Below are 22,748 nucleotides of genomic sequence, written 5' to 3'. Positions count from 1 at the left end.
GCGTCTCTGTGTAGGGAATATTTAAGCTGAAATCCAGATGAGTGGCAGTTAGAACAAGATGTAGGGAACAGTACATGTGTGGCTCCCTGAACTTAGGAAGAAAGGCTGTTCAATGGGCAGCAGGGAGTACTAAGCTCTGTCTCTGTCCTGTGAATTGGGACTTGGTCCATCCATACTCTGGATCTCGACTCCTCATCTGTCATGGGTGTTTGGGTGACAGGGCCTGTGCTGACCTGGGCTCTGGGCTGGGTCTTGAGGGTAATGCCACACTAAAAGGAGTCGTGGGTAGGCAGGTAACTCTCAGGACTCCCTTCTCTCAGGCATCACACAGGCTGTTGTGAATTCAGCACCACCAGCGCTCTTGTCACCGCAATTTTAAACATTATCACTACCGGCAGTTTTTACTCATTTCTTTATTAATATAGAAAAGGAGCCCAGGGCAGCTGGACCAGTAGTACAAAGCACCAGGAGTTAATACCATTCTGGTGAAAGGGTTGGTTTTACGAAAGTGAAGGAGTACGCAGGAGCTGCAAGGTTCCGAGGCCAGGCCCAGCCTACTGCCCAGAACCCCTGAAATAGCTCCCTGGGAGAGGGCTGACAGGTGGGTCGGGGTGGAGCGAGCTGGAAACCATGGAGACAGATGGCAGGGATAGAGGGTCATGCAGTAGGAACCACCCTGTGGCTGATAAGGACAGGGAACTGGTAGCTGGAGGCTCCCCACTGGACCATGGGCGGGGGCTTGCAGCTGGCCTCGCCTCTGGGGGCAGGTAGAGAAACTGCAGAGACTGATAGGCATGGAGAACCCAGACATGGCCCTGGGGCTGAAGGGCCTTTCCCCTTTTCTCCACGAGGAACCACCTTTGCTCTATACTACATGTGGGGCTTTAGGGCCCAAGGCACAGGGGAGGCTCAGAGGCCTCTAGCTGGGAGGAAGATGTGGCAAGGAAGGAAGCACTTGAGTGTCCCTAGTTTAGGCAGCCAGGGCTGACACAGGCAGGACAACAGCACCCCGGCAAAGTGGGGCTAGAGAGTGGGGCAGGGACTGGTTTATCCTTGGCCAGTGACGAGGACCAGCCCCATGGCAATGGCGCCTGTCTCGAGCCTTAGCAAATCAAGTGTGCGACGGGGTGTTGGCAAACCTGGGCTCTCGCCTTATCTCTGCCAGAACGTGTATCACACAGAGCTATATCACCATGGTCCAGCCATGTCCCGCCTTGGCCTGTTTTCTCTTCTGTCAACGAAGCTTTGGATAAGGAGCTTCTAGGTCATGCAAAGGGCTCTGCAGGTGAAGGGAACTCTAGGACCTGCTCTTGGCAGTTAACCAGACCCTGGATGGAACTGGCATGGGATGGGGGTGAAATGGGGGATGGAGGAGGAAGGTGTTCTTGCACAGAACCTATCCCCACAAACACTGCAGAGCTAGGAAAGGCCACTGGAAGCCCTTTTTGCCCAGAGGAAGAAAGGCCGCAGAGAGAGCGAATGCGGCTCAGTGCAATCCCTTCACATCCTCCGCCATCTGGGTAACACTTGGCAAGGAGTGGATGGGGTGGCATTGGCAACCCTTTATGTTCTTCCCCAGGGTGGGGCGCTCAAGGCCTCTTGTGGCTTCTGCCTTCAGCCCTCAGCGTGGGGTCAGCAGTGCTCTTTTCACTGTGGTCCTGTTCTGGGAACAGCCCAAGACTCTGCCTGGCTGGCACATGTTAGTTGGTGAGGAAAGGACAGAGTAGGTGAGTAAGCAGAGAGGGAGGCAGAAGCGACTCTGGCTTTCTCCTCTTCCTCTTCAGAGAGTGGCTCAGTCAACGGAGTCGCAGATCTCCTCCACCACAGCATTGAAGATGTGTGGCTGGTCAGCATAGACGTGGTGAGAGGCACCCTCAATCTCCTGTGGAGAGAGGACCCGCAGGGGTGGCATGGCCCTTTATTCCTGGTGCTGGGAAGCTGTCACACTATTTCTTTTCCCCTTAGACTTGCTTGCCTGACACCCATGAGCTCTTATCAGAAATAATACTCCACATTTCTCCCTTGGATCTTGGCATTTTCCTTTGACAGCCAATGAATCCCAATATCCCACTCTACTTACGTGAGGAACATTCACTCTATCTTTCCTTCCATGTTAGCCCCGCCACTGATCTGCTCATTTAATCCAAAGGTCCAGTAAACCTGGCCCATGGTTGGCACCCAGCCTCATTCAGCACACTCCTTGGCACATGGCAGAGAGGGGTTAGAAAAAAGGGAGGAGGTATGGTGGGAGCCTCTACTATTCACTCCACCGCCCATGGCTCTGGCTTTGGGGTAGGAACTACATGGGGGCTGGAGCAGCAGCAGGTGCCTGGCTACTAGACTAGAACCAGCCTTTTAGCCTAACTGGGCTAAAAGTAGGAAGCCTCTAATTAAGATATTACAAAGAGAGTTTCCAAACTTCTCAAATCTACTGCCCTATCTCAGTCTGTCCATTCCTCTTTCTCCTCAATCACCCATCCCTACCCCAAGGCTGAGAGCTGATTGACTCTCAGTCAATCAACATGTGCTGGCATTTGATTCACGGCATCATTTCCACTCCTTGGTGGTGGAACATACCAAGTCTCGGACATAGGAATCCGGCCGCTGCATCTTCACCTTTTTTCCCGTACTGGTATCTATCCAGGTGTTGGCCCCGTAGATCATGGTGATGGGCACATCTTTTCGAATCAAGTGAATTCGCTCCAGCATGGGGCGCCGGGCCCAGCCAAAGGACTCCATCATGGCTTTGAATGCCGTCTCACCACTGTCAGAAGCAAAACAGCAGTAAACTTCAATAAACAGCAGAATATGTCAACTTGTTGGGTCTCTTCAGAGGCTGAGGCAGAGTCTTAGTCATCTTTGTATTCCTGTCAGAGCCCTACACTGCGCTCATTAAATATTGGTAAGATTAGGAGATGACCAAAATTCCAGAGGTCTCTTATCACAGAAGAGTTTGGAGGAACACTTGTGAAAAAGCCCATGGCAGTACAAACTGTCTGAGAATGAAATGGATTATATATTCAACAAATATTATCTGTCACGCCCTGGGCTGGGAAAGAGGACATATGAACAAGAAACACAGGGTGCTGCCCCTCCTGGAGCTCACACACTTTAGCTCATGCTTTAGAGAGGTAGGCATTAAGTAACTAATCATATGATTAATTACTATTTAACTTAAAATTTCCTGGGCTGGGTGTGGTGGCTCACGCCTCTAATCTCAGCACTTTGGGAGCTGAGGACTGTGGATCATTTGTGGTCAGGAGTTCAAGACCAGCCTGGCCAACATGGTGAGACCCTGTCTCTACCAAAAATACAAAAATTAGGTCAGTGTGGTGGTGCACTGTAATCCGAAAATTAGGTTGGTGTGGTGGTACCTGTAATCCCAGCTACTCAGGAGGCTGACGCAGAAGAATCGTTTGAGCCTGGGAGATGGAGGTTGCAGTGAGCCAAGATTGTGCCACTGCACTTTAGCCTGGGCGACACAGTGAGCCTCTGTCTCAAAAAAAAGAAACTTAAAATTTCCCAAGAAGGATGAAAAGGTGGTTGAGTGCTATAAAAACACAGCCTGGGGATTTAGCCTGTTGGAGGTTGAGGGAGACAGTCAGGAGTTCATCTGAGGTGAACACTTAAGAGTGAGTACTATGGTAGTAAAAAGGGCTTCCTGAGAAGACTCTGGAATTAAAAACATCAGTCTTCCAAGGACTAGGGGAGCAGCAGTTTCTGTTAAGCAAGAAGTAACAAATGCCAATGTAATCTACTTCACTCCCTGGTCATTTGCTCAGGTAGAACGAACTGAGGCCGCATCATGAGGTGTCCATGAGGCTGGAACAGAGCCAGCTTTCTGGGCTAGTCTGCGGCTTCTGCTGGAGATAGGGCAAGCTGGGGACACGGCTGCCTCTCAGGCTTGGCCTGTTTAGTTCAGCTAGATCTGCATTCTCTTTTGCATGTACAGATGAACAGGAACCTGAGTTTTGTCCAGGCCACCAGAAATAGATGATTTTTCCTTAAGATATTGCAGCATTGTAGAAAAAGCATGGAATTTGGAGTCAAATGAATTCAAATCCTTAGCTGTGTTTTCTTACCAAGTCATGCAACCAGAATATACTTTAATTTCTTCATCTATAAATGTACCTGTATTTTTATTTTCCTAATGATGTCCTAGTGAAGTGGGTATATAGTACTATACCCACTTCACTAGGACATCATTAGGAAAATAAAAATATGTACAAAGCACCTAAGTTGAGGTGAGGTGAAGTAGATAACCCCAAACATATTGGTCAAATGTCATGTTTTCCAAGGAAATGATAAGAGTTACCATGAGCTTGTCAGGGTTACAAAGTCAAAAAACTCAGGGAGTTACAAAATTGAGTGATGGTGTTTGGGAGTGGAGGGAGCTGGTTGTCATTGATGTCACCTTTGCTTCCTATGGAATGTGAATGATATACCATTGTACAGAACTAGGTCTGGAATGGGGAAGGTTCTGGAGAAAAGGCTAGGGCTGGGCCTATGGGGCCTCAGATGCATAGGAGATGGTCATTGAGCCCAAGGGGGCTGAGAAAAGGGCCAAGGGCAGGAAGACAGGGGAATCTGATTTGACTGCTGAGCTGAGAGCTTCTATACTACTGTTTAATCAAGGTTCTTCAATTAGCTGAGCTCATGTGGAATGCTGGACAGACAGCTCACATGCTGCCCAAAAGCTGTCTGGGTTTGAGGTTAATGTTCAGACTGTACCGCTGGAATGCAAATCTCTGCTTTTCTCATGGCTTTGGGCTCACAAGTGACTTGGACAGCCCTTAGAAAAGGGGAGGGCAGTAAGCTTGCCTTTGCTGAGATGCCTCCCAGCAGCTCGGGGTGTCACCAACATGGCCTTGTGGTATCAGCCAGTCACAGGGCACTTCTCCAGGGGAGGATCACTTCCCTGACTCTGCTGTGGACATCCACATTGCCAAGACTGCAGGTTGCTGGGCTTGTGGTGCCTGTTGTGTAAATAAGCAGCCCAGATAGGAACTTTTCAAAGTTCTCAGGACACCCCAAATCTCCAAAATGCAAAGAAATTTTTGTCTCAGTGATAAGGTACTTCAAGTGCATGTAATTAAATTTTAAAATGCATACTCTTTGAGAAATTCTATTTGTAGTAATGTGTTTAACAGATTCAGTCAAATGTGTGTAAAAAGGAATATGTACAAGGAGGCCCTCTGAAGAAATGGCACACGTGCTATTTTAGACTGGAAATAATAAGGAAATGTAGGGACTACAGGTCTGGGACAGAAGACTTCTTTTCCTTTTGAAAAATATCATGCTTTTGGCCGGGCGCGGTGGCTCAAGCCTGTAATCCCAGCACTTTGGGAGGCCGAGGCGGGTGGATCACGAGGTCAAGAGATCGAGACCATCCTGGTCAACATGGTGAAACTCCGTCTCTACTAAAAATACAAAAAATTAGCTGGGCATGGTGGCGCGTGTCTGTAATCCGAGCTACTCAGGAGGCTGAGGCAGGAGAATTGCCTGAACCCAGGAGGCGGAGGTTGCGGTGAGCCGAGATCGCGCCATTGCACTCCAGCCTGGGTAACAAGAGCGAAACTCCGTCTCAAAAAAAAAAAAAAAAAAAAAAAAAAAAAGAAAAATATCATGCTTTTGATAATTATTTTTGACCTAAAAAAGAAAAAAAATACCATGTTTGTATCACTCTTTCAGTCAAAAAAAAAAAAATCTTTTTTTTTTTTTTTTTTTTTTTTAGACGGAGTTTCGCTCTTGTTACCCAGGCTGGAGTGCAATGGCGCGATCTCGGCTCACCGCAACCTCCGCCTCCTGGGTTCAGGCAATTCTCCTGCCTCAGCCTCCTGAGTAGCTCGGATTACAGACACGCGCCACCATGCCCAGCTAATTTTTTGTATTTTTAGTAGAGACGGAGTTTCACCATGTTGACCAGGATGGTCTCGATCTCTTGACCTCGTGATCCACCCGCCTCGGCCTCCCAAAGTGCTGGGATTACAGGCTTGAGCCCGCCTGGCCCTCAAAAAAATCTTTTAAAATATTAATATTTTCAGCCAGGCGTGGTGGCTCATGCCTATTATCCCAACACTTTGGGAGGCTGAGGCAGGTGGAGTTGGAGACCAGCCTGGCCAATGTTGTGAAATCCCGTCTTTATTAAAAATACAAAAAATTAGCTAGGTGTGGTGGCAGGCACCTGTAATCCCAGCTACTAGGGAGGCTGAAGCAGGAGAATTGCTAGAACCCGGGAGGTGGAGGTTGCAGTGAGCCAAGATTGCGCCATTGTACTCCAGCCTAGGCAACAGAACAAAACTTGTCTCAAAAAACAAAAACAAATATGCATACATACATGTATGTATGTGTGTGTGTATGTATGTATGTGTGTGTGTGCATATATATATATATGTGTATATATATATATATATATATATATATATATATATTTATATTTTATTTTTCCAGACTGTTGCTCATCAGGCCAACTGCATACCTGTAGGAAATAGAAAGGGCCTTCCTCTAGAGATGGGTAGCATGTTTAATTAATCTATTACCTTCTATATTCCTTTGTGCCTGTCCCTGGGGAACTCTCTGGAAATGATCAGGCTTGCTAGTTCCTGTGTTTCCCTGAGTCAGAACTTTGTTGGAGAAGAAATAAAGCCCAGAACTCCAGCAGCTAAGAATTTTATCTCCTAACTGTCTGCCCCAAGCTGGCCTGGGAAGCTGCCCTCACCTGGGATTCTGTGCATTGCAGTGGTAGATATACTCTGATATGGTGTCATCTTCAAAGAAGTCTGCAAACTTGCGTTTGAAGTCCGGCCGGAATCGCTGCACCAGGCCAGGCCCTGGGAGGGGATAGCAAAACAGAGTGACCAGTTTGGGAGGTGGGGCAGGGAAGACGCCTGCCTGTGTATGTTTTAACAACTTTAACCAAACCTTATTTTTCCTGAGGGTTTGCTTTATTAATTTAACGTTACAGTGGCAGAAAGAGTGCAGGAATCTACTGGGAAGCTCCAGGTGACTTCAAATGACAAAGTTGGCTCGTCACCAAAGAATTTAGAGGCAGTCTAACATCACTGAGGAGCCAGGTTATTTTCAGCTCAATGAAGCCCTAAGATCATTCCTTGCAAGAATCACAAGCCCTCCCCAACAGTATCCATGTCTGAGATGCTCTTCTCCTACAGCTTGAGCTATGTTCTCTTTCTCCCGAATCCCCCTCTGGCCTTTTAATCTTCTGATGGTAGCGGATGAAACTAGACCACCTCCCAAGAGCTCTCTCATTTGTAGGACTGTGATAGAATATGTGGAGAGGTGAACTAAACACAATGGTGTCTCAGACTCAGGGCACTGTTTTACAACAATCTGTTCCTTTCACCTCATTATGGCATATATATATGCAACAACAGACTGTAAAAATTGGGCCCCACTGCTCAATTTCTGATCTCTGATCTCTCTTTCTCTCTGGTTTTCTCTCTGTTTATGAGGAGCAAGAGGGAGATAAGAAGGGGCTGGGTGTGGGGTGCCATGAGGATCTGCGTGGGCCCTCCCTCCAGTACAGTCCTTCATGGCTGCTGGCCAACTGACCCAAACTTGATAGCTGTGATGCTCCTGCATGAGCCTGGCCAGAAGTAAGAAGAGGGGACAGTAGGTTGAGCAGGGCTTCTTTTTGGCAAAGGATTATCAAGAGTCTGTTGGAGACCACAGCACTGGGAACCTCTGCCCACTTACTCTCCTTTGCACCTGTGTCTTGATAGCCTTCCTCTCTCTCAGAACTGCTAAACACCTATCTTATACTCAAATGCTTTTTTTTTTCTTTATCTGGAGTCATTCTGTTTTTCTTTTCTTCTTTTTTTTTTTTTTTGAGATGGAGTTTCGCTCTTGTTACCCAGGCTGGAGTGCAATGGCGCATTCTCGGCTCACCGCAACCTCCGCCTCCTGGGTTCAAGCAATTCTCCTGTCTCAGCCTCCCAAGTAGCTGGGATTACAGGCACACGCCACCACGTCCGGCTAATTTTTTTTGTATTTTCAGTAGAGACGGGGTTTCACCATGTTGGCCAAGATGGTCTCGATCTCTTGACCTCGTGATCCACCCTCCTCGGCCTCCCAAAGTGCTGGGATTACAGGCGTGAGCCACCGCGTCCGGCCCTATTCTGTTTTTCTTGAAGGAACTAGAGAGGTAACTCTTATTTAGCGATTGAATATTATTATGTAAACACAACCATCAGTACAAGATAGGCATCAGCAATCTATTCCATAATGGAATCTGCTCTTCACTTCATCAGAGTAAAAAGCTCCCCAGCAGGGAAGCGTGCTGGCAGTGTGAGGTCAGAAGGTCAGTGATACTGATTCTGTTCATTAGGGCTGGCTCCCCATGGTCCTCCTCCTCCTTTCCTCCCTTTTGCCCATAGAATTTGCTGACAGCTGCCAAGTGCTAGGCAGCACAGAGCAGGTGAAGATATGGTGCTTGCCTGGACCAGTGCATGGTTCACGGGGGCTTGCCTGCCACTCTGGGTTATACTGAAGGCTTTGGTTCTGACATCTCCCTGCTGCAGGTGTTGGGTGAACCACAGGGATGGAATCTGGTGGTTACTGAGCCTGAATCACCAGCAGGTTTTCATAAAATCTCACACACATTGGGTGGGGTTTCTCACGCCTGTAATCCCAGAACTTTGGGAGGCCGAGGCAGGTGGATCCCTAGAGGCCAGGAGTCCAAGATCAGCCTGGCCAACATGGTGAAACCCTATCTCTACCAAAAATACAAAAACTAGCCAGGTGTGGTGGGGCACACCTGCAGTCCCAGTTACTCGGGAGGCTCAGGCAGGAGAATGGCTTGAACCTGGGAGGCAGAGGTTGAAGTGAGCTGAGATCACACCACTGTACTCCAGCCTGGGAGACAGAGTGAGAATCTGTCTCAAAAACAAAAAACAAAACAAAAATCTCACACACATAGCAGAGGATGAGTCACTTCGCAGCCCCTTCTCTCTGGGGGTCTAGCCAAGGTATGTGGAAGCTATTCTGCTCCACCTGTTCCTGGCATAGGAAAAGCTTTTGCTATGCAGATGGAAACAAACAAACAAACAAACAACAACAAAAAACAAAACAACACAAAACAAAACAAAACAAAACAAAACAAAACAAAACACCTTCTCAAATCTTGAACAAAGTGATCTGGTCCAGATTAACAGCTTTAAATAATGCTAGGCTCATTCCCACTTTTTAGGAATGAGTGGGAAAGACGCAGTGGGAAAGACCCATTCTAGAATGTTACAGCCTTCCTTTAAGGAGATACTACAGGCTACTCACCCCAGGGCCCAGCCACTCGAAGAACAGCCAATGGATTGGAACGTCCTAGGACAGATGCCACAGCTTTGACCCAGGTTGGGGGTGCAGGGACCTCACTGGGGTTAGTTGGTCGGAGGGGAAACCCCCATGGGTCCACCAGGATGAGGTGTTTAACTCTACATGAAAGGCGGAAAGAGGAGAAGACACATTATATTCTCTGGTAGGTGCCATAGCCCCTTAAATCAGGAATGAGAGAACTTTGGAAATGAATACTGGAAAGTTCCCAGTAAGGCCAGGAATTAGGTCACAAGGGATGGTGGCATCTCCTTATTACCTATCAGGGTACTTGATTGAGTAAGAAGTGGCCAGGAATCCTCCCAAACTGTGTCCCAGGAGGATCATGCTGGGGATCCCCATGGTTTCCCGCCATGTCTCTATCGAGGTCACAAACTCATCCTCAGCCCCCTCTGGGTCTCTTGGGAATGCTGGCCTTGAGCTTCGTCCAAAGCCAAGCAGATCGAAGGTGTGCAGTGTGCGGCGGGCACTTAGTGAGTCCATGTTGAGGATCCAGAGGCCCACGCCGCCCCCAAAGCCATGCACCATCACCAGAGGGGTGCGGTCCTTTTGCTCAGGGCTCACAGTCACCGTCCAGATCTTATTCTGGTTTGGGAGGGACACGTATCTAGCCAGGAACTTATTCTGGAGACCTGGGAAGGAAAGAATCCCATGATAAATCAAAGTCTGTTTCCTGACAGCATCATCATTTTGCCTGGACTACCACTCTTCACATCTCTCCATTCCCCAACCCTCCCCAGCTTCCCTCAACTTTCCTCCCACGACCCTCTGACCACTGAAGACTCTATACTTAACCAAACTTTAGGCAAGCCCTTCTGAGCCCTCTTCTTGACTAGGCTTTGACCTTGGCCCTTGCCCTGTCTTCTACATGTCTAGCTCAGTCTTAGCAAGTCTAGCTCAGACAGCACTTTGCCCTGTCTTCCACATGTCTAGCAAGAGCCTGCTAAGTCAGGATTAGTAAGTCATACTAAGTCAGTAAGAATTCTTTTATATCTGATCAAGTTCCTCATCCCTCACCTCTGACCTTCCTTTAGCAATGATCCTGTTAAACTGGTTTGAAAAGAACTCCCTTTATCTTTGATATCTCTTCTTAGTAATTTTCTATACACCGATTCCCCACTTCACCCTGCTGCTTTGTTATAAATCCACATCAGTCATTTACTGTATTCAAGAGTTGAGCCTAGGCTGGGCGCCGTGGCTCATGCCTGTAATTCCAGCATTTTGGGAGGCCGAGACATGTGGATCACCTGAGGTCAGGAGTTTGAGACCAGTCTGGCCAACATGGCAAAACCCCATCTCTAGTAAAAATACAAAAAATTTGCTGGGCGTGGTGGTGGGCATCTATAATCCCAGCTACTCAGGAGGCTGAGGCAGGAGAATCGCTTGAACCTGGGAGGTGGAGGTTGCAGTGAGCTGAGATTGTACCATTGTACTCCAGCCTGGGCAACAAGAGCGAAACTCAGTCTCAAGACAACAAAAAAAAGTTGAACCTGATCTATCTCTTCTACTGCAATAGTCTTGAATGATCTTTACCAGTTTGATTGTCAGAATCGCTTTTTCTTTAACACTATGCATTGTAAAGAATTAAACTCCAATGACAATTTATAGACCATTTAGTCTGTAGGTAATAAGCAGGGCCATCTTATCCCTTGAAAAACATGTGCCCAGCTCCCTTTAGGCCTAGGGTGGCAGTGATACCACCAACCCCACAGAGCTGTTGCATCCATTGCTCTTGAACCTGTGTGTGCTTGGGGCTTGATGAAGGGACAGAACTGTGGTCCAGCCAGTTGGAGGGAGTGATGGATGTGGACTGAGCCTCGGGTGAGAGACTGAGGTGGGGCAGTGCTTGTTCTGCTGGTGTGACAGCAGTCACCTGGGCAGAGCTGCCTGGGTGAAGCAGCCTGGATCCTGGACAGAGTCTTCAAAGCTCTGGCTGCTGTTGGTCTGCACATACTCGGGCCCATAAGCGAGAGGGTAGCTATGGCTGGGGCAGTAGGGGTGTGGTGGAGGAGATCATATGGGAAATATGGGAAGAAGGGGCTTAGGGGCTTGTTTGAGCGAGTGGCTGCTGCTGCTGCTAGTGGGATGCTCTGCTGCATCATAACAGTGCTGATGAGGGCTGGTCTGCAAATCACAAACTACTGTGGTAACCAGATAGGTGGGGGACCAAAATCAGGTAGAACACAGAGAATGGTAATATCAGAAAATGCAAGATTGCTGGTCCAAGGGTCTGCAGGTGGTAAATCTAAGAAGTACTTGTGTGGTGAGAAGAGAGAAGGAGAGAAGGAAGAAGAGAGAAATGGGGGAGAAGGAAGGAGGAAGGGGAGAATGTGTGTGTGTGTGTTCACCAGCACTGGCACAGCGTTTGAGGTGAAGTTGCAGGAAGTGGCAGGAACTAGCACATGGCTAGAGAGATGGTGAGGAACCACTATCATAGGATATGGTGTCCTCTGTACACCATATCCTCAAATAACTGACAACCTTTCCTCCCACCCCACACACTGTTCATTAGCAATCAGTGGACTCAAGGTAGCAGGCTCTGGGAAGATACTGAATCTTTCTTGGGCCCCATGAGGGAGGTGGGACAAGCTGTCCATTCTACTTACACTGGAGGATCCTGGCTTCCACATTCTTCAGCTGAGACATGGAAGTGGGGCGCCACGTTGGCAGCCAGCTACTCAGCCAGCCTTGAGGTCTGGGAGGAGGAGACAGACATTCATCGGCAACATTAGAAAGAAACATTGATGCTCTCAGCCTTGCTGACAGTTACAAAGGAGTTCTCAGGAGGCAGAGTGTTTCCTAGCCTCCGGAGACCTGCCCACCATGGCAGTCAGCAGTTCCCTAGCTGCCTGATAGACTGTTTCTTTTTGGTAAATGGCTATTAAGAACGTGTCCTTGTTTCAACAGATATTCATAACATCCTGTATATAATACTTCACAGTTTACAAAGCTCTGTCACATTTATTATCTCGCTTCAGCCTTATAACTTCTCTTTGTTAATGGTTATCATAATTTATGTTCAAGAAGATTAAAGGGAGAGATGTCTTTTAACTAATGTTTCAGCTATCCTTTGCTGTCCCCAGGACTAGATGTTCCTTAACAGTAGGACAAATTCCCATGCCATCTGCCCTCCTGGCAGGGCACTGGTTGGTTTTATGTGCGCCCTCTTTCAAGCCCCTAGAAGTGCAGAACATTGTGTTGTGCCCAACTGATCTCTCGGGTAATCATGGAGGCAGGCAGCAGGAGGTGGGAGACCTGGGTTCAAGTTCTACTATGGTTCACTGACAGGACACAGGTTGCCTCGGGTGTTGTTTTCTAGATTGTAAAATGAGTAGAAAGCTCACCTATGTCCTCACCTCCCATGGCATGCAGTAAAACAGATTACTCATCCTGCTTTCTCTTTCACACCCAGTGATCTTAAGTCAGGTGTCCCCAAACTAAGGCCCACAGGCCGCATGCGGCCCCCTGAGGCCATTTATCCGGCCCCCCTCCGCACTTCAGGAAGGGGCACCTCTTTCATTGGTGGTCAGTGAGAGGAGCACAGTATGTGGTGGCCCTCCAATGGTTTGAGGGACAGTGAACTGGCCCCCTGTGTAAAAAGTTTGGGGATGCCTGTCTTAAGTCATTGCAAGATAGAAGTTAAAAGCACCAGATTTGGAATTACACACACACACCCATCTGGACGTGAATCATGGTGTTATCCGTGATGAGCAGAATGGCTTTAGCTCATTAAATAACCTGTCTTTGAGCATCTATATATGTAAGGAAACCTGTAAGTTGCCCAGTATAAATGAGATGCTCAAGGAATGACAGTTTGTATCATTCCCTTTTAACCCCACTTGATATTTCTCTTTTCTTGAACTCTGCCTGAGTTACAGACAGGATAGATACCTACAGCTACAGAAAGGGCCTGTGAACACTGGCATAGTCAAGGTAGGGAAGTCTAAGGGGGAATGAGAGGAACCATTACCAATCCCCTTGGCACACACTGGGCATCCTGATACATCATTTGAAGCACGGAATTTTAGATTAGGATGTTTCCTTAGGAATCATCTAGTCTAGCCTCTGTATTTTACAGATGAGCAAACTGATGCCCAAAGAGGTCACACAAATTAGAAAAAAGAAACAGAATTAGAACCCCTTATCTCAAATCCAGGTTTCTCTCCCTGAACCTTCCAGCCTCAGCTTTTCAAGGTCAAACACACATATTCACAGAACATAACCACTTTTTCACACTTATCTCTGTTTCTCAAGGGAGGTATGATCTAAAGCCAGGTCAGAGTTCCAATTTTAGCACTGTCACTTACTAGCAATGTGACTATGGGCACATTATTCAGCTTTTCTGTGTCAGAGCTTCCTCATCTTTAAAAGGGAGATACTAATGTCTACCTCATAGGGTTGCTATAAAGGTTAAATGGGTTAATGCATCTAAAGCACATAGAATAATGCTTAGCACAAGATAAACTCCCAATAAATTTTCTTTCCCCCCAGCTAAATAAGTTGTCTACATTCCCAGTGTTTTGCAAGTAGCAACTCTCAGTGGATATTTGAAGTTTGAAAGAAAAACAAGTTGCAGCTGGGAGTGGTACATCAATGGTTTTAGCCAGATGAGAGTTGTCAATCTCAATCGATCTGATCCTAGAGAGACTCAGAATCCTCTTGTTATTCTACTGGAATTCCTTGTAGCCTTGAAGCATGGGGAACAAGACCACAGGATTTTGCCAGCCTTAAAAGACAATTTTTTTTCCTCCAAATCAGGCTGTGACAAGTCAGGTCATAACATTGTCCTGTTACTGCCCAAAGCAGAGCTCAGGAAAAATGCTGCCCATGGTACAGCATCACGGACTGCTCAGCAGATAATCCTTGGTGGGAGAATTACTTTGCCTTCCTTCTTCACCAAAAACGTTACAAGTAAAGCACTGGAAATAGTGCCTGGCACACTCTATATGCTCAAAACTATGGGGGAAATATGGGAAATATGGGGTGGGAAGTTGAGGCAAGGAGCAGAAAAGACATTCAGCTATGAACTTAACCTGGCTAAGATGGTCTCTGTTGACCTAATTTCTAGGGACACAGCGTCTTCATTTGTAAAAAGAAGCTGAACTACCTGCATCTCCTTCAGCTGGAACATTCTGCTTCCTTAAGTCTTAAAGCATTGCAAATTTCCTCTTGGAAAAGTCATCTTTGAAAGTAAAATATTCCTCTGGACATTTTCTTTGGAGCTACTTATTATGATTATAAAGCTAATTAGTTTCGTGGGCTTCCAGTTCTGCAGTTCTGAAAAACAGGAGTACTGGATCCAGGAAAGGCCCAGTTCTGGTGAAACCAAGGCTCGACTGGGAGCTGAGTCATTCTTCTCGTAGCAACTTTTTCTTGCTCCTATCGGATTGCGAACTGCTAGTCACACCACCTACAGGTGGTATCCCAAACCTGATGCCCTTGAGAGAGGGGTAACAAATCCCAATAGCTCTAAATCTGAAAGCACTGAATTAAAGATGTTGTTATGATGATTAAAAGCATTATCAACTAGATCACTTGCGGCTACGTGTCTCTGTGGGCAACAGCTAAAGAATGCCCGTGGTTCCACGCCAATTTCAGCGAGGTGGAGACCTCTCCAGTCTCTCCACACCTACTCCTTGCCGGGCGGAGGGAGGAGGCTCTCTCCATCCCCACGACCGCCGTTCTGGGGCAAGTCGAGACGAGCATGCCCGGCTGCTACCCCCGCACCAGCGTCCCACAAGCTTGCTTTCGGGGATCTCAGACATCAACGCGGAATCTCTCGAGAGGCCAGAGGAGAATGAGGGGCACTCGCGAGGACTAAGGTGGAAACCCAGGATCCCCGGGCTACCGACGAGCGCATCTCCCATGTCTCCCATGGCTCCCCCGGCTCAGCTGCCGGCTCTTCTGGGCAAATGCAAAGCAAGCAGCGCACCCACCCCCCGCCCTCTCCGGAGGCCGACCTGGAAAAGGAAGGGCGGGAAGGTGTCTACCACTGTTCCTCAGCCACAGACAGTCCCAGGATCATGGCCCAGAGAGAGAGAGAAAGAGAGAAAGGGACAGGATTAACTCACTGCTGCTCCAGATCATCAGCCATAGTAAACAAGCCCTGCCAGGTCCAGGCGAGCCCGCCCAGCGCCTGACGCCAGCACCAGCTGACCCCGGAGGCCGTGGGGAAAAAGGGGGCGTGGCTGCGCAGGGGGCGGGGCTCGCGGCCTGCGGGTGGGACTCTCAAACTCCACAACTTGGTTTGAACTAGCGGGGCCTTCCTATGTTTTCAATCACTGGCATGTGTTCAGGCAGAGATGTCTCTGAGGGTCTCAGAATAGTACGTTAATCCTGGTCATACATTTGGGGGAGTTCCTGCAGGAGCTCTATCAGCCCTCCGTTCTCTAATACCTAAAAAATGACAGAACTACTCCTGCACGCTGGCACCCATTCTTTGGGCTTCCTATTATAACTGTGTCTTCCTGAAATTGACCCCTGTTAGTGTTCCTTCTAATGAGAGGCTTAAATGTTTGTGGAGACAACACCATTGGCTCAATGCTCCTACAAAGGGCCTGGATGCCAGATCTCAAAACTAAAGAATCAGGACACCTAGTTAAGTATAAATTCTAGATTCAAATAAAGCAAATAATTTTTTTTTAGAATCAGTATGGGGGGCCGGGAGCGGTGGCTTACGCCTGTAATCTCAGCACTTTGGGAGGCCAAGGCGGGTGGATCATGAGGTCAAAAGATCGAGACCATCCTGGTCAACATGGTGAAACCCCGTCTCTACTAAAAATACAAAAAATTAGCTGGGCATGGTGGCGCGTGCCTGTAATCCCAGCTACTCAGGAGGCTGAGGCAGGAGAATTGCCTGAACCCAGGAGGCTGAGGTTGTGGTGAGCCGAGATCGCGCCATTGCACTCCAGCCTGGGTAACAAGAGTGAAACTCCGTCTCAAAAATAAATAAATAAATAAATAAATAAATAAATAAATAAATAGAATCAGTATGGGCCATGCAGTACTTGGGACATAACTAGGCATCCTGTATTTTCTCTGGCAACCTTAAACCTATATAACGTCTGCCAAGATAGGCATTTCTCTGCTCTGGGGGTGACTCGGCCCCAATCTATTTTCCAGGGAAAATACAGCTCGACTCTAGGTCACCTTCAGTTTGGAAGATAAGGTTGAAGGACTCACCTACAAGGCTAGGTCTGCTTTAGGTACCTAAGTGTCAGGACAGGGAGATAAGGCTGGCTTGGTCCAGAGGTCCTAAGCGAACTTCAGGTTTGCTCAACAGAGGAGCCAAATTCTGAGGCTGGCTGCAGAATTTGCTTATGCTGGTAAACAGGGCCTGATCTCCCTTGAGCTGTCAGATTTCAGATCATCCCCTTAATTACAACCAGACCGTGGGGTTGGAGGGGGGCTCATGCCTATAATCCCTGAACCTTGGGAGGCAGAGGTGGGCAGATCATTTGATGTCAGGAGTTCGAGACCAGCCTGGCCAACATGGTGAAAACCCATCTCTACTAAAAATACAAAAAATGAGTTGGGTGTAGTGGCAGGCACCTGGATTCCCAGCTACTTGGGAGGCTGAGGCAGGAGAATCATTGAACCTAGGAGGAGGAGGTCGCAGTGAGCCAAGATTGTACCACTGCACTCCAGCCTGGGTGACAGAGTGAGACTCTGTCTCAAAAAACAAAAACAAAAACAAAACCAGAGTGGGGAGTGGTGGAGGATAGTGAGAGAATGCTGGTGCAGAGGGGTTGATCAAGGAATTTTTCTTTAGCCTTCCTGAAGGACCCAGAAGATTCTGAGATTTCTTCTTTGTTGCAACACAGTGTTAAGCTGATTAGTATAAAGACTTAATGTTTAAGAGAACCAGTATTTGTAGAGTTTAGGGGCTTAGGAATTTGCCAGATGGGGTGCGAAGTAATACAACTAGCAGAGGACTTGTCTCTTTCATGAAACATTTTTTTTTTTCTTTCTGAGACTGGTTCTCACTGTCACCCAAGCTGGACTGCAGTGGCATGATCATGGCTCACTGCAGCCTTGAACTTCTGGGCTCAAGGGGTATTCTTGCCTCAACCTTCCAAGTAGCTGGGACTACAGTTGACCAGATAATTTTTTTTTTTTTTTAGTTTTTGTAAAGACGGGGTCTTGTTATTTTGCCCAGACTGGTCTCAAACTCCTTGGCTCAAGCTATCCTTCCGCCTTGAGCTCCCAAAGTGCTGGTATTACAGGAGTGAGCCAACAAAGTTGCCTTCATTCCATCTTTCAACAAAACACATTGGTCTTAAACTTCAGTAAGCATAAGAATCACCTGATGGATTTATTAACAATTCAGGTTTCTAATCCCTAACCTCTGAGATTCAGATTCAGCTGGTTTGGCTTGATGCTAGAAAGCTGCATTTGTAGGAAGCACTGCTGATGCTGGTGCTCCATGAGACTCACTGGTTAGTTAGAAGTGTAGATTCTGGAGTCAGAAGCCTAGGTTAAGGTCAGTATTTGCTTTGCCACTTATCCATTTTAAGCCATTGGCCAAGTTATTTAGCATCTCTTAATTTCTTCCTCTGGCTTGTGTATGGTGAGAATTAACCAAGATTATTCAAATAATCATGTGGTACACTTACTTGTGCTATGAATATTAATTATGGTTGTTGTTGCTGCTATTCTTCAAAGCCAAGAATTATGTTGAGCACTAAAAATACAATTATCCAGCCTGGGCATTATAGCAAGACTCTGTCTCTATAAAAATGAAAAAAAATAGCCAGGTGCTGCAATGCATACCCATAGTCACAGCTACTTGGAAGAGTGAGGCAGGAGGATCACTTGAGTCTAGGAGTTAGAGGTTACAGTGAGCTATGATCCCACCACTGCACTCCAGCCTGGGTGATGGAGTCAGATTTTGTCTCTAAAAAAAGAAACAACAAAACAATTATCAAAAGGAAAGAAATAACCTGTTCTAATAGTAAACACAGACTTTTTATCTGTTGTTACCCTCGGTCGTTCTTGGCTTTGCAGAGCTGATAACTTTGTATTCAGAACTCAGCTGAAACCCCCTCTTCTGAGGCATTTCTTGACTGCAGGATCTAAAGAGCGCCCCCCATCACTCTCTCACATTACCCTATTTTTGTTTTCTTCATAACACTTACCATTATCTGAAATTATCTGGCATTGTTTTTACTCATTAATTATCAGTTTCCTTCCACTTAGAGACTAAGTTTCCTGGGGAACCCTCTCTGTCTTGTTATCTGCTGTGCTCCCAACACCTAGAACAAATTGTGGCAGAGTAGGCACTCAGTATTTGTTGGGTAAATGAAGAAAAGTCTAGAGAAAAGGCAGAAGCATAAACCATTACCTATGAAACAATATGCTAAATGTCAAATGCTTTGGGAGCTGCATTCTAAATTGTACTAAATAGGAAATTCCATACTATATCACTCCCAGACAGGACAATAAAAAATTTCCCATTTTTCTGAAAAACTATAAGTTGTGGAATTTTTTGAGGCCAGACAACTGCATTGGAATTGGTATCAGATCTCTCTAGATCATTCCTCAGGAGGCAGTGCAGAGAAGTGTTTGTAGTTTGTTTTCATGTGCTAAATCAGCTTTAAAGTAGATGTTTCTTGGAAGTAGGAAACTTGAATGGATGGAGAATGCTTTTTGTAACCAAAGTTACTAGTTTTTAAGGTATTCCCAGTGTTGATATATCTCAGGATTGGGCTGGATCTGCTAGAATTATAGAATAAAGAGGTGTCTTGGTGCCTACTCTAGACAGACCTCTGGGGAGAAAATGTAAGTTATTTTTTTCTCCTTATCATTAGGACAAAGCACATCATGAGCAAGTGTGAGACTCCAACGAATGTGGATGGAAATTAATTTGACAAATCTGAAACCACCTTTGCAAAATTGTGGCTGAGACAGTGAAAGAGATCTAACTTACTGACTCCATCTTGCTTCTAACTTCCAGGCTGTCCTATTTCATTGCTGGGCATAGGCTGAACTAACTTTGGGAGAAACTTAGTTTATAGTTTGCGGTTTGTGACAGAGATGATAACAGCCCTTTCCCGAAGCAGACCTTCTTGTTGCCTGGGGACTAGATAGCCTTTGTAGGAGTAACATTAGCCACATGATTGGAAATTATGGTTTGGGAGTCATGCAGCCAGAGGCTATAAGATTCTGACCCCTTCCTAGACTGCTCCTAAGATCAGTGCTTGAGATATTTTGCAGACCCTGCACTTGATGGATCAGCTGGCACCACTCAGATGGATGAACTGGCTCATCTGATCTTGTGGCCTCCCGACCCAGGAACTTACTCAGTGCAAGAAGACAGGTTCGACTCCCTATTATTTCATCCCTGACCAATCAGGACTCCTGGCTTACTGGGTTCCCCCAGCTGACCAACTTGTCCTTAAAAACTCTGATCCCTGAAAGCTTGGGGAGACTGATTTGAGTAATAATAAAACTCCGGTCTCCTGCACAGCCAGCTCTGCATGAATTATTCTTTCTCTATTGTAATTGCCCTGTCTTGATGAACTGGCTCTGTCTAGGCAGCGGGCAAGGTGAACCCATTGGGAGGTTACAAACGCTCTTTCTATGACTGTAAGTCATCATCAAGCATTCCAAAAGTAGGGGGAGCTGATAAACTGATAACTGAGGCCTTGCAGGTATAGATTATTCTTTTGTTTCAAATGGGTATCACTTCCATTTGAATTAACTATGAACAAGGTATGACTCTTTGATTAAACACAGAAATGTTTAAAGCTTTTAAATGTTTAAAGCAACATAAGTTGCTCTGTCCAGTGACAGCCACTAGCCACAAGTGGCTACTTAGATTTAAATAAAGCCAAATAAAATTTCCTTAGTCGCATTGTAATGAAGCATCCCCATTTTTCTAAGAGATAGTTTAATGATTTTTAAAAAATCTCTTTTTTTCTCTTTCCTCCTTCTCTTTACTTCCTCCTTAGCTCTTTAGAAATGCAATTATAGCCTTTTTACCTCCTCTTTACCAGACACTTCCTATGGGGCAAGTTCATCTAACTATGCTTAGACGCTCCAGAGAGGAACTCTCGCCCACCAGGAGGCTGCCGTGAGAACAGTCCATCTACAACCCCAAGTATGCCCGTTCCAAAGCTCTCTCTTATTTGGAGAGTATTGGCCACTTTTAGAACCTAGCCCTGCCCACAAAAGGCACCAGCAGTCACTGTCCAGTAGATAAGGCACTGAAGGTAGTATGCAGACCACCCCCCCCAACCACTCGCTTCCTCCCTGTGTGCCATTTATGCCAGTGTTCCAGGCCCCCTTTCAAAAGCACCCTATTTCTGCTCCAAAAGTGAAGTTGTACCCTTAAGGCAGAAACCCTGTGCTTCTTCCCTTAAGGTAGCTTTGGAATAAAATGTCATTTTCTTTATAACAGATCTCATTCTTGTTAATTGGACTCTGTGAACAGCGAGAGTCTGAACCTGCATCCAGGTTATAACACTAACTGTAGTTTAAGTGCTCAATAGCCACATATGTCTAGCAGCTACTATATTGGGCTGTGCAGAGACATTATCACAGAAAATTCTCTTGCACAATGTTGCTCAGGCACTGATGATTTCAGCCCCATGTTGTGGTGAGTGATCTGCTCTTGGAAAGGACAATATGGTGGACTCACTTTTAGGTGCCAGCAAGGGGGTAAAACTGAGGCTTTTATGAGACTCCCAAACAGCTAGGAGAGAGGGAAATCAGACAAAGGAGCTGAAAAGTTGTTCCACTTCATTAGAAACTGAAAGGATGAAGGGATAGGGGTTCACTGAAGATATTTACTGCTTTCCTAGGACTTGATCAGAAACTTGATACTTAAAAACTTTGTGCTGTTTGTAACTTGATTCTCCTTAAATTTTTATTATTTGAAAATAATAACCTGTTTTATCTGTTCTAATAGGAAACAGGAGAGGGGGATTTTGTTCACATTGGGGCCAAAGTTTAAAACATAGAGGTGTTAACGTGCAATATAAGTGAACAGACTCAAAGATGGGAATCTTAAGGCAAAAGTGACAATACAAGGGAAAGGAACTGGAAAAGACATTTTTTTTTTCCATGCAGAGATTTCCTTTAGAAGAGCTATTTTCTACTCAGATTTTGGAGGATTTGTGTTTATTTTGGTAAAGAACATGATTTCTTTTTGTAGAGAGACGTATGATGTAAAATCATGGACTTTGCCCCTTGTTCCCCCACTTTTCCATTGTTTTATGATATTGAGAATTTTAGTCATGAAACCCCTAAAGTATACCCTGACTTCAGTTTCAGCTTATAAATTAGATCTGCTCTTTAAGAGCCATTGAGTTGTAGTCCCTCCAGTGCTACCTTTTGCATATCCAAATTATTGGGGGTGCTATGGTTTGGCTAACTTTCAAACATTCAGAGAAACAGGAGAAGCAGACATAGTTACTAGGATTAATGATAGCTAATAAGAGCAAACATTTACTGCCTGCCAAACACTATACTAAGTACTTAATGCTTAACATTATCTCATTTAATCCTCACATCATTTCAATGATCCAGGTATTGCTATTTCCATTTTATAGAAAAGGAAAATGAAACTGTCTGAATAACTTGTTCCAGATTAGACAACTAGTAAACAGCAGCCTCAAGGTTCAAACCTAGGACTGATTCTAGAGCTTGCCCTTTAATCCACTACTCTGGACAAGAATTTTTAACTATATTAATATTCTGATTTAAACTAATTGAAACCAACGCTAGTGTTAGCAATTTCCTGTTGACAGGTCAGTTAAAAATGTTTCGATGAATATAGAATACTAAACCAAACAGAGAACTAGGCCTTTTCTTGCTGTTTTAAGTAGTTCAGAAAAGCCTTAGTGTAGTATATTGGTGTGACTAGCAGGTCTCAGAAACAGATGGATTCAGTAAGTGCATTTGATGCTTTTCATCTTGTCTTCTCTCCTGTGAGAGTTCCTGGGGAAATCTTAATGATGCTAGTTGACATGGATCAAAGGCAGACAAAACATCAGGGAGAAACTGCCTGAACGAGGCTGGCTGATGGAATAGAAACTCCCTGAAGAATTCACTCCTGAATGATTAAAAAGCACCAGCCTATCCTGTAAAGTTTGAAGTTGAATATTCGCGAGGAAGCTACCTTCCTACTTGTTTATGAGGCAGAGAGAAAGGTTTAACTTGTCAGAGAAATTGATGCTTCCTGCCATATTACACTGAAACAGGAACCAGCTGGTTATCCACTCTTTTTTTTTTCCTTCTCAGCAACATAGGTTTACGCTGAACTTATGTTCATATGGCTGTGTAAATCTCTGTGGGTATGAATATGAATCTGTCTCTTCAAGTAGACTGTAAAGGTTTCTTAGGTTATTTCTCTTCTTTCTAGAACCTAAGTGTGGCTTTGCTCCTCACTGATAATACATTGG

The 22,748-nt window shown here is 45.9% G+C and overlaps 1 protein-coding gene across 2 annotated transcripts; it reads right to left on the bottom strand.

Moving 5' to 3' along the window:
• Window positions 1–398: 398 nt before the first annotated feature.
• Window positions 399–15,498, bottom strand: ABHD4 (abhydrolase domain containing 4, N-acyl phospholipase B). Of its 2 annotated transcripts, none has more exons than XM_010335072.3 (7): window positions 15,414–15,498; window positions 11,949–12,037; window positions 9,602–9,974; window positions 9,289–9,443; window positions 6,719–6,830; window positions 2,578–2,764; window positions 399–1,882 (listed from the first exon to the last, which is right to left on the bottom strand). In XM_010335072.3, the coding sequence occupies exons 1-7, from the start codon at window positions 15,434–15,436 to the stop codon at window positions 1,793–1,795; spliced, it is 1,029 nt and encodes a 342-aa protein (XP_010333374.1). In that variant the 5' UTR covers window positions 15,437–15,498; the 3' UTR covers window positions 399–1,792. The 2 variants fall into 2 exon arrangements, with proteins under 2 accessions (XP_010333374.1, XP_010333375.1); XM_010335073.3 differs by having other exon boundaries at window positions 15,303–15,469.
• Window positions 15,499–22,748: the final 7,250 nt, after the last annotated feature.

This window comes from Saimiri boliviensis, chromosome 2 (assembly GCF_048565385.1).
Source record: "Saimiri boliviensis isolate mSaiBol1 chromosome 2, mSaiBol1.pri, whole genome shotgun sequence".
In the NCBI taxonomy this organism is placed as follows: Eukaryota; Metazoa; Chordata; class Mammalia; order Primates; family Cebidae; genus Saimiri; species Saimiri boliviensis.
Note: the sequence above shows the minus strand (reverse complement) of the source record. Positions and strands in the feature narration are given on the sequence as shown.